This window comes from Cinclus cinclus, chromosome 14, assembly GCF_963662255.1.
Source record: "Cinclus cinclus chromosome 14, bCinCin1.1, whole genome shotgun sequence".
Classification (NCBI taxonomy): Eukaryota; Metazoa; Chordata; class Aves; order Passeriformes; family Cinclidae; genus Cinclus; species Cinclus cinclus.
In genome coordinates, this window is record NC_085059.1 from 10,388,621 (window position 1) to 10,400,837 (window position 12,217).

The window sequence follows — 12,217 nt, forward strand, 5'->3', positions numbered from 1 at the left end:
ACTCGCGGCGGGCAGCGGCAGCGGCGCTCCCGCTGCCGGAGCCGCACCATCCCCGGCCATGGCCGCCACCGATCTGGAGCGCTTCTCGGTAAGCACCGCCTCGCTCTCGTGCGCGCCTCTCCTCAACCGCACAGCTTGGGGTTTCTTTGTCCCCCGGATGGTGGGTGGCACCGGCGGTGGTGGGTCCAGAACACCGCGGGGGATGCGCAGCCGCTGCCCCGGCGGCCCCCGCCGGAACTGCGGTGACGGCATGGGGAGGGGGGAACGGGACGAAGAAACCGGGGGAGGGAGCGGGGCGATTCCGGTGCCCGCGGCGGGTGCGGGGAAAGTCTTTGCGGGAAGGTCCTGCCCGCGCCGTGGGCGGAGGGAAGAGCGGATGAAGGGATTCCGGGGCCTCGCGGCTGCCTCTGGCCCTGGCACCGGCACCGCCACGTTCAGGAACTCCTGCCGGGATGCCCGGGATGCTTACGAATGGTATCCGGGATCCGTGTGTCTGGCGGCATGCATCACCCCGCGAAGACGGGAGGCAAGAAATGGGGTCATACCTTCCTAAATACCGGTTGTTTACCACTGATATCCAAACACTGCAGTAGTAACTTAGCGACGTGTGTATAATACAGCGAGAGACACGCTGATTCAAACACGGGTAAACCAAACCCTTCCGGCTGGCTGCTCTCTGAGCCAAAGTATGAGGAATGCTGTACAGCAGATATGGAGCGTGACCTGTGCACTGCTGCCTCTCTGCAGCTCACATGTTGTATAACTGCTATCGGAAGTCAATCTGGCTAAAATCTGCCGGCCCAAAACTCTTCTTTGTCTACAGCTTGAATTTTTTGTTGTTGTTGGAAGGCTGTTCTCGTTAAATAGCTTGGTGGTGTGTCTTGTACGCTCTCAGAGCTAAAAACATTTTTACTGCATTAAGTAGCATAGCTCTCCAAAGTCAAGATAGTCTGGTGTGATATTACTAAATAAGTGGGAACAGCAGTGGTAGCTGCCTGAATTATAGGCATGCCGTTTGAGCACAGTCAAGTCCCTACTACTCTTTGCTCTGTAAGCTACTTTTTGGCACGGATTTCAAACCTTACTTAATTTCTTTGAATCCTGGCGCAAAAGTTTCCGGCTCAGGAATGACTTTTCAAAACTGTAACTTTCTTAAAACCTGCATAAAGGAAAGTTGAATTGTGGGTCTTATTTAAGAAAGCTAATGTTTATAGGCTCTGGGAGGAGTAGATTAAGGCAGACAGTGTCAGAGAATGGAAGCACCAAGACTCACTCACTGCAATTCTTTCTGCATTTGTATAATATATAATACTTTTGATGTTAATTTGGTGTGCCTGCTGTTGCCTGTGTAGCTTTTTGTAGCTGTTACAGGAACCTAAAATGTTGCCTAATTCTGGAGAAAATTTAATTTATTTGCTTTTTTGATGTGGGTACTTGAATGCTTGTTGTACTTACATCAATACTCTCTCAGTTTGATTTAAAAAAAATAAAGGGGGGGAAAAAACCGCCTGAAGGAGCTTGTTTCTCATTTGGGCACCAAAGGGAAATGGCTGGGCTCCAGCATGGCTTGCGTGAGTGCCCAACTCCACAAGGAAGAAATCTGCTTGCTTTGTGCAGGGATGGGTTTATAGGCATCTGCAGGCGCAGTAGGTCTGTTTGCCTTTTGCCTGGAACCACGGACCTGGCAGAGGTGGGTGGGAGAGCAACATCCTGTTTCCATTTATGTGGGGCAGATGTCTGTCCCAGCTGCTATTTCCTTTGCCTCTAGCTTGTGTTTCAGCAGTTGTTCATCCAGCAGTATCATGGAAACTTCATGATTCAGGTGTTCTGACTTTTCTTTCTGTGGGGCTTACAGGTTTCTTATTGCCATTATGTATTGTCATACCTCAGCTTCCTGAGCATGAAGTCCATGTAGGAGTAGCTTGTCACTGCCAAGCAAGGGTGATGATAAATTCACTTATTTTTACCAGCTGTTTGTATTTGCAGTAGGAAGTAATGCGGAAAAGGCCTCTCAAGTAGGGTTTTGATACACAGTGGGTCATGATTGGTGAAGCTATTTATGAGTGTTCAGCTGACACTGATATTCTGGTGTGTAGTATCCTTAGGTTTGGATAATGTGTTTTGAAAACTCTCCAGATGCACGCTTCCCTTGTACTGTCTTCCAGAATGTGTCTGTCTCCAGCACAATAAAGTTCCCTTCAAATGCTGCTGTTGGAAATGACCAACTAAAATAAATGAAAGGAAGCTCGTCTATGGAAAGCTGCCTCTGAGGCAGCAGGATCACACCAGTGGTGACCAACATCACCTTTGTTTTTGTGGCTGTAGTGTTGTGAGAGAGATTTGCTTTGACCCCTGGAGACTGAAGTTTTCTGCTCATCTCCTCTGGTTAAACCCAGCTGTGTTCAGGGCTTGGGCTGCAGGCATCACTTCTGGAGACCCAGAAGCTGCTCACCACCAGGGGGAAGGAAAGCTAATAATGATTGGTTCATTTATGAAATACTTTTGTCATTAAAGCTCAGAGCTTCTCCATTGCCTGAGCTGGCTGGTGCTGAGTCAGCACGTGTGGTGAGTGCACTGGAGCAGACACTAGCAGTATTAGCAAGGATGTTGGGATGTTGGGTGGGAAACAGCACATGCAAGTGGAAGCCAAAAGCTGCTTGAAATGCAGCAGGGAAATGCAGAAGCTCTAAAGGAGCTTGGAAAAGCTGAAAAGGGAAAAAGTGACTGAGAAGTGACTGGAGATGCATAGGAGAATAAATGGGATGAGATGTGGGACTGAAACTGTAAGACTTCTGCTTTCCCAAATCTTTTGCTTTCTCTCTTTTTAAATAAAACCCACTGACCTCACAAAATGCTGTTGCTTAACTATCTGCTCTAACTCACAGCCTGACATGGAGGTGCAAAGGCAGTGGGCTCAAAACTGAGCAGTTCTGTGAGAAGCAGGCATCCTCAGTCTCAAGGTTGGGTTCAGATAAGAGTTTAACATGAAAAGCTAACTTTTGGCTGATTGCTCTGCGTGGACACCGCAACTGCCTGCACAGACAGGGATGTGTGAACATTGATGCCCAAGTCAGAGAGCACTGGATGCATGTACATGGCAGCGTGGTTGGGGATGGCTGTCCATATGCAATCCTGAGATTTCTCTTCATGTACGTGATTGACAGCTAGGCTGTTACTGGCAGCTTTACAATAAATTACTGTCCGTTAGAAGATCTTGCAGATAAAACACCATTTTATACAGAAGAAGGCTGAAGAGGAACTTCTTTGCTGGAAATACATTATGGGATTTGCTTTGTCTCAGCGAGTTGCTGAGCTTGGGGAGGATCTAGCAAGTTTATCAGCTGTGTGTGAGTGCTACCTGTTTACACACCACTGCTGTCTTGTCACCTGCTCCCATCTCTGGGAGGAGAGGAACCTTTGGATGGTGCCTGTTCCTGCCATAACCGTCTACATTGTGATAAACTTCATGTGTTGTTGCTGCTTTCTGTAAGTTCAAGGTTCGCTTAATGACTGCACAGCCTAAACCCACTCTTCCCTGTAAGGAGCCAGGGTGATGCCTTAGTCTCTGAAAGATGGGCTTGAGGAGTGAGCTGAGAGCAGCTCTGTGTTTCATGACCAGAAGTCTTATCACAGTCCTAAGCACATTTTCTTCTAAATGAACTCTCAAGGAAAACCTTTCAATGGCTTAATTCCAGTGGAAAATGGGGTAAATCTGAATTCAGATATTCCCTCTGCTCTCTTTTTCACCCAGGCAGTTGGCACCATTTGAAAGTTCCAGAAATTTGTCTGTTTCTGCTATTCAGTTATTTTACCCTTTGCCTGGAAAAACTCAAGTGGTCCCCCATGCAGTGTGGAGCACAAGTGACAGATTTTTCTCCAAGCTGGTAGCAGGCATCAGAAAGCCAAACCAGCAGGAGCAACCATTCCCCTCCCTGCGCTGGCCAGCTCTTCTGCCTGTAGCGTATGTTTTTTTGGGAAGGAATGATGCAGAAAATGGCCTTTCACTGGAGGGGACAAATTGGTGGTTGTGTCTCCAGGCCCTGTGATCCTTCCCTTGGAATTTTGCATGGCCTCAGACAGGAAGCCAGCTCTGACTGCCTCAACCACTGAAGTTAATTCTAACTCAACCAGGGCCCATGGCAGTTAATTTCAATGTATGGATACAAATGTTGCCCAGAATAACAAAAATTTTGTTGGGTTTTTTTTTTTTCTCTTCCCCACTGTGATGCTGTCACTGCTGTTGAATCCGGGGTGTCTCTTCCTCCTGCAGCAGAGATGCAACATGTTGTTCTGCGTAGGAGCTCCAGAGCTGCTCATAACTGCAGTGAGTGCTGAGACAGTGGGTGGAAGGACGTGAGCTGGTGGAGGCTGAGGCCATGTGTGCTCTCAGCTTTGGCAAAACAAATGAGAGCCTGAAGAATAACTCCATTTCAGGAGGCTGGTATGGTGTCAGGGCTTGTCATCTGTGCTGTGGTGGTAGCTGTCAGCCAGTCCCCAGTGTTGCTGGAAGCCCAGAAGCTCCCTAAATATTATCTTCTGTGGCAGAATACCAGTGCCGTCTCCAGCTGCAGGGAGAGACACAGCTCTGTCTCTGAGTGCCCCCACTGTCCCCAGTCCTGTCGTCTCAAGGCACCACTGTGCAAGCCAAGGGCTCCATCACTAGGCTGTTTTTCTGTCTGCAAGAGCAGCAGTCACGCTCATCTCCTTCCCTTCCCATGCTCCTTTGGCTCGGAGCTTGGGAGGGGGGAGAAACTGGCATGATGCTGAATTGGCTCTTCCTGGGTTGTGCAATTGAGAGGAGGAATTTGGGAGGCGATGGGACTGAGGGAGACGTGCAGGGTTTGGGCACGCTGCACACTTCACCCCACCCGTGTAGGGTAAGGGCATGTTTATGAGATTAGTTTTGATTATTCAGAATGTTTTGAACACACTTCAGGCTGTGGATGGGAGAAGCTGCCCTGTTTGTTTCAGATGCCCTGTTTGTGCAGCCTTTGGAAATAACATTGTCCTGTCCTGTACTTGTTTGTTGAGGTGGGCCTTGTGTTTATGCAGAATCTGCTTGTTTTTCCTCTTCCCCACATCTGTGTAGCTGCAGTGAGCTCTGGGTTTATACCTGAAGCTTTGCATTCGTATTCATGTATCGTAAAAGTGTCCAACAGCTAAAAGAACCCACCTCTTCTCCCAGAGCAGCCCAAGCAATTAAAAAAAATACTGAAAATGCTGTTTGTCCTGAGTCCAAGCCATGCGCTTTTCTTCCAGAGTCTCTTCTCTGGCATAAGCAGCCATGCTTACCTCCAGCTTGTGACATTGGGATGCAGAAGGTAAACCCAGACAGGGAATCAGCATCCTCCAAATGGGATGACAGGAGACTTTCAGGGAAGAATGGTGTCAGTGAGAACCACAGGATTCTTGGATACAGCCCTAATTGCCTCTCTTGGCTTGTGGCTGACCAGGTCAGGGCTGTGAAAGCACCACTTTTAGATGTTCATATTCCTCTGTGAAACCAAAAAGTGTCCGTCTCCCACATGCATGAAATTCCAGAGATGTCAGACAGCTCAAGCAAGGTTCCCATGGAGTGCCCTGTCTTGGGGCTCTTGCCCTCTCTGGCTGCACTGCCTCAAAACCAGACTGTCACAGGGAGCTGTGGAGCCAGAGAGCCTGGGTTGGATTTCCATCAAAGGGTTGGGGTTCTCCCATCCTCACCTTACCATTGCATGAGATGATATGATGAGTGCATTTTGTGTGCACGGAAACGTGGGGAGTGCTTCAAGTCCTTTGCAGGCAACCAGCACTTCACCTGGCTCTGGCTGTAACAGAGGAAGGACTCAGCCCTCAGCTTCTGCTTGGCTGAGTTCATGTCTGCCTGCAAAGGACTGTACAGGCATGCCTTCAGCTGTGGCTGCTGTGGAGCCTGTTCCTGGAGTTTGTGGTGATGCTGGAACATGTAATCTTCCCATGTCTACCAGGATCTCCCATGCAATCCTCAGGTCTGTTGCTGAGAGAGGACACCATCCTCTGTGGTCACTGTGTTGTGCAGTGTGTGCATTCCTGGGGTGCCTGGAGTGTGGGGGCAGCTGGGGCAGAAGGGCATTGCCAGGTCTCTGGTCCAGATGCTGCTTCTAGCAGCATTCTATCCTGAGTGACACTGATCCTGGCTTTTCAGCTCTGCCACGGTAAAATGCTGCCTGAGGAAGGTTGGCAGCTGGCCTCCCAGCAACGTTTCCCTTCCCTTTTTCTGCAGCAAAGGTGCTTCTAGATCATATTCCTAAATATAGATTTATCCTGTATTTTCATACAGAACAAATAGTCCTTTCAGCTTATCTTTTTACTTCAAGTATTTTTCAAACTGAGGTTTTAGTTTCCTTTTTTCCATTGCCTTGATTCTTCAGATTAAAAGTATTCTGTGCTAATACACTTGGAGGCTTTCTGGAGGCATGTGTTAATAGGATATATAGAAGTCAGCTTATTAGTATGATAACTCTGGTTTAGTCCTCAGAGGAGCTGAGTTGCTGTGATATATCGTGGGATATTCTCTCCAGGCATTATTACAAGAAGATGTGGTCAGTAGCTGGAAGATCTGTTTGAGGAGGTGCTGTGGGATGGTTACATAAGGCAAACTGGGAAAAAGCATACAGTGGTGACCAAAAGCTCTTGTGTTCCCATTATATATCCCTTCTCTAGAAATATACTGGATAATAGTATTTATTGTAATTGGCCAATAAATTTTGAAAACGTATGTGAGAATTTGCCATGTTTATTTTAAGGGGTAACTAAAGCAAATAATCTTCGTGACTGCTATCTAGTGTAGCTTGTTTAGTGTCATGGGGATCCAGATCCTTTTTCCCCTCTTCAACACTTCTTTTAAATTGCTGCAAACCTTTTTTATTCCAGTCGTTAAGGGTAGGTACTCAGTTTATCACCTGGCTTTGTCCCACTGCCACTTGTGTTTGCCAAGCATTTCTTCTTCCTCATGGAAGGATGCTGGGAAACCAGAGATTGCTCAGCTCAGAGCAGCTGAGTGTAAACTAGGCATACACTGATGCCTTGGGTGAACTTGGGGAAAGTCTGTACTAGATAAGGTGCTAAGATTAGGCTCTTGACAGGGTTAATTGGGAAGTCCATTAAATGAAAAGCCTCAGCAGCTTCTGAATAAATAAATTTTAAAAGATACTGACTGGGGCAGTGTTGGTTTGCATTGTCGGTATTTCAGGATCTTTTTTTTCAGTCTGTTTTAAAAGTTTTATTTGTGTTTTGGACTTTGCTTGGTTTTGAATAGTTTATGGTAGATGGAATTCTCAGGCTGCCAAGAAGCTGAACTTTCTCATCCTTTAAGGTCATTTTGGAGGAAATGTCTTTCATTTTTGGTTCCATAGCTTGATTTATTTTAACCAACTTTTCTTAATTTTCAAAGACAGATTTCATGTTTGCAAAACACTGTATACATAATGCCTAGTGAATCCTGCTTTGCTCCATTATAAACTCTGTCATGCAAGACTTGTGATAGAGGCAAAATGCCCATTTAATCCTCTCTTGATTAAGAAAGACTTCACAATTAATTTATTAGGCTTTAAATGTTATAGGGAAATGTTATAGGGAAATCACTAAATAACAGCTTAAGGAAAGCAAGCATGTTGGAATTTTGCTTGTGGTGTAAAAAAGAGAGGAATTTAAGCAAGAAATAGTATGTTTGTTTGCAGAAAATTAAAACTGATGTTGCATTCACAGGTTGTGAATGGATCATCTTGTGTGTGGTGTAAGAAGATGAGGAGCTTTACTTTCCCTTGAGACTTGGCTTTGAGCATCAGAAAACCTGATGTTTTAATTTAATTTGTGCCATTTGATTCTGTAGATGTGTGTAGGATTTTTGTGTTCTGTGGTTTGTTGTGCTCTTTTGAAGGAGGAAAGGCTGCTGGGGCTGAAGTGAAGCTGAAGACAGTGCCCTCAGTTCAGCTGCGTGCTTACAAGTGTTGAAGGGAGCAGGCTGGTGCAGAAGGAGAACACATGGAGTGTGCAGGTCCCTGCTCCTGGCTGGCTGCTGGGAGTGCCTGGGATACAGCACAAGGTGTGCCGCAGGAATCCAGATGCGTTTTGGAACCATTGCCTTGGATACAGGAAAGCAGTTAAGGAGATTGCCTAAGGAGTTCCTCCCTTCAAAGGAGCTTGGCTTTCTCATTTAAATCCCTGTGCACCTTCTTAGGGGAGGAGGTTACGGTGTGTGTTCAGCACTGGGTTTCGCTGGGGTGCAGTAGAGCCTTTGCTTCCCCGAGACTGCCCTTGGCACATGGGACATTGTGAAACGTTGGCACTGGACCGACGATTTTTTTAAATACTTGTTTTCAGTAGGTGCTGGGCATTGCACTTCACAATGCACTCACCGGTCACTTGCTGGTCTTTAAGTCTGTGAATAGTTCTTCAAGATGGGTCCAAAAGTTAAAGGGCAGAACCTCAGCTCTTGAGCCTTCTTGCTTCTGTAAAATAAAGTGGCTCTAATTTTTACTTGGCATGTCTTGGTGGTGACTCCATATGTGGTTTCTTCAGTGATGTTTTTGCCTGCCTGGAGTGCAGCTGGGAGCCAGGAGGGATATGAATAAAGGCCTGAGTGTCTGGGAAAATTCTTTGCATTCTTAGAAGAGCAGTTTAGGGGAGAGGGAGGGGGGGTGGGCGATGGCGGGTCAGGAATTGTGTTTGTTTAGTGTGAGGTTTTTTGGGGGGACTCCAATGTAGGCTGGAAGCTTATTGTGAGCATGCAGCAACTGGAGATGGCTGGCTGGCTGGCTGGCACAGCGTCCCACACTCAAGAGATCTGGCTCAGATGTGGCTGTGCTCCTGTGTACTGGGTATTGGAAAACAGAAAGAAGGGAAGGCGCTTGAGCCTCTGCCCTGCCGTTGCTGGAGGGAGCAGCAGTATTAGGCATCACCATGTTGCCTTTTTCAGCTCTTCAGCGTTGCTACAACAGGAAAAAACAACAGTTGCCCTCCCTGCACAGGCGTAGAAGGCTCAGGGTCTCAGGTGCATCCTGGCTGACTGACAATGTACCACCACCAGAGTGGGCAGGAGCAGGAGGCAGCAGAGAAGACGAAGCTCTTCATCTTCTATTGTTGGTATGGTAAGACAAGTGGTAAATCAGCAGAAGCCCTGCATCTGTGGGCTTGCTTTTTCTTCCTTTCTTCATTCCCCAGCCTGTTATTAAGTACTCCATGATGGGGATTTGAAATTTTAAGTCCATGCTAACTGAAAACCTTCAGAACTGGGTGTGTGCTTGCACTTTGCAAATCTCTTTGAGATTAGGTGCCATCTAGATGTGACAGTTTCAGCCTAAGAGGTGCTGAGAGTTCCACTGGCCAGCCCCAGCTGAGTGTGCTTCATTTTATCTCCAGTGCCAAAGGCACCCACAAGGTCATGCCTACTCCACCTCTCTTGAGCCCTGTGTTAAGATGTACTATGCTCAGAATCTCACACTGTCCAATCTCGTCCCATTACCTCTGTTGGACCATCTCCTTCTATTTAATAGGCTGCAAAGTGCAATCCCATTCACTGATCTGTTATACATCTAATAGTCATTAAGCCTGTGTGTACAGGACAGGTAATATTTTCATGTGTGTTTGTGACTGTTTTGAATGTTGCTCACACCACAGAGGTGTTTTTCCTACATGAAGTGTGGTGTTGCTGTTAACTGCCCCTCAGCTCTGAGCTAGGCAAAAGAGATATTTTCTTCATGTTAATATGAGTCTGTATTCACTGCCGTTGCTTTGTAAATGTCAAGTGGCATTTATTGAGCCAGCATTCATAGATGGAGAGATTCTCCAGAGAGAGGTAATTTATCAAATTTTTCTGCATTGATCCAGAAGCTGGGCCAAGCCCCAGGGAGTGCCTACTTGAACAAAGAAGCTGAATTTGGCTTCTGACACTGTTTGCCCAAAGGTCTCTAGGCAAGTACTCAACTGCTCCATGACTCAGTGTACTTGTGAAATGATGGTAACTACAAGTGCCTTTGCAAGGAATCTTGCAGTGGTGGGTTTTTGGGGAAGGTTGTGGGATTGGGCTAGGGACCTACATGTGCTGGACCCTGAAGCAGCCCCTCTCTGTTTCATGGTTTGTGGGACTGCTGCCCAAAGTGCCCATCCTGAGAGGGGCCAAGGCAGTGTCTGCAGCTGGCATTGCAGCTGCTGCAGTGCCAGCACACATGAGCCTGTACCTAGGACCAGCTTGCTCTGCTTGGATCGGATAAACAGCCAAATATCACTCAGTCCTTTCTCTTCACAGTTGCAAAACAAGACTCCCTGCATCAGGATGGAATGATTTCCTGATTCCATGTCTTTCCATGCGGGAGACAAGGGAATAGCATCCTACCAACCCCATTGGTGCATGCGTTAATCTCTGTGTTGCGCACACTGTTGTGGATTGTGGACGGGGCATCAAGGGGGTGAAGTCATTGTTTTGTGCTCAGCAGCAGTCCCCAGCTGTGCCGGGTGCCGGGCCAGCCCCTCGGAGCAGCGCTGGTCCTGCCGCAGGAGCTCTGCAGCGGCATTGTGGCCATGCGGGGCAGAGCTGGGGGAGCCTTCCCTGCTCTTCCTCCTGCCTCTCTCTGAGTCACTCTGGTCAGGAACCTGCAATCTGCTAGCGCTTGTTTTTCCTTCTGTTTTGGCTTGACTGTAAATCGGAGGGGAGAGGATCTGTGTGTGCTCTGCTCTTTGCCGTGTGCCTGGCACTTTGTGTCCGCGTGTTCCCCCGCAGGGTAAAGCTGTGCTCCCTGGGAACAGCCAGTGCCACAGACCTGCTGCAAGGCATCCACCTGCTGCAAGGCATCGGCGTGACACAGATAATGCCTGGGCCCAGGCTGCAAAGCACTGGAGGATTTGTCATGGTGTAAGGTCAGGATGACATCCAGGATTGAGGAATTTAGAAACAAAAGTATTCCTCAGAAATGGGAATTTAAGTGCTGTGGAAAAGTGCCATGTAGTGCCCTGTTGTGTTGTTGCATTTTTGTGTTTTCTAAATCTGTGTGTGTGTAAAACGTAAATGGGAGAACTGTGGGAAGAGAAGGACCTGAAATACAGCTGCCTAGTGAGCTCTTGGAAGACATAAGCTTCTTGTGTAGGGCTGGCATGTAGCCTGGTCACAGATCCCAGGATGGTGATGCAGAGGTACTGGAGGGAGCATTTGGGAGCAGCAGACAACTTTGGGCTGAAGGTCACTGCTTACACTGGCGTGTAAGCCCTATTCATGTATCAGAAAGGAGAGAAAACTCAATTTCCTTCCTTCTTTCCCTGTAGGTCTTTGCTGTTTGCCCTTGGAAAAAGTCAGCTGTTCATCTTTCTTACTTATGTTTTGTTAGGCTGCAGAAATGAGAAAGGGCAGCTCAGACACAGAAAAGTTCTGCTATCCCTCAGGGTATGCATCCAGGAGTCATCACACTCTATCACCTAAACCATGTGATGTTTTGTTTTCTGTCTTGGTTTTTGTTCACCAGTTGCTTGTACATTGATGAAGCAGGGCCCAGGGTTTACATTACAAGTCCCATAATGCCAGGTCCTTAAAAATAAGTATCACCATTAAAAGAAAAAAAGAAGTATTACCATTTATGATTGTGGCATTCAATTATGCTTTTGTTTATCCGTATGCTTTCACCTGCATCATTCAGGAAAAAAAGCCTGAGGGTTGTCTCAAGCAGGAAACACAAGCATATGTCACTAAGGATAATTTTGTGGTGGAATTAATTGAGAGATGATACTTAGGGAGATTATTTTTTAACCAACTGATATCAGAATTATCTTCTCTATACAAGGTCTACTCTGTTTATAGTGCTCCTCATGAAAGCAAAGGAAGCAGGGGCTAGCATATCTAGAAGCAGTATGCTGCTCTGCTCTGCACCAGGAGCCCCAGCTAGGAACACTCTGCAGCTGAACATGGAACTGGTCCCACTGCTGACATTCCCCCGGGTTGTGCAGGCAGTGGTAAAACCACTTTTCCTGGAACAAGCTGCTGAAAAATGTAATGACGCAGAATGAAACTGATGCTAATTTGGAGGTGAAGCATGAGGAGAAGCTGTGATCGGGTTGTTATTTTTTGAAGAATCATAGGCACACAGATTGAAGCTGTAGCCTGTGCACTTCTCACAGGTTTCTTTAATCACTGTGAAGAAGAGCCTAAGTAATATGTGATGCTGTGTTGACCCTCTTATGGGGATCTGGATTTGGTCTCTCTGGCTGTGTTTCT

General features: G+C 47.1%; 1 protein-coding gene across 1 annotated transcript in view; it reads left to right on the plus strand.

Moving 5' to 3' along the window:
* SEPTIN8 (septin 8) overlaps window positions 1-12,217 on the plus strand; it is a 33,006-nt gene continuing 20,789 nt past the window's right edge. The window contains exon 1 of the mRNA XM_062501910.1: window positions 1-88. Coding sequence (XP_062357894.1) covers window positions 59-88 — 30 coding nt within the window. The 5' untranslated portion in view covers window positions 1-58. The remainder of the gene's footprint in view (window positions 89-12,217) is intronic.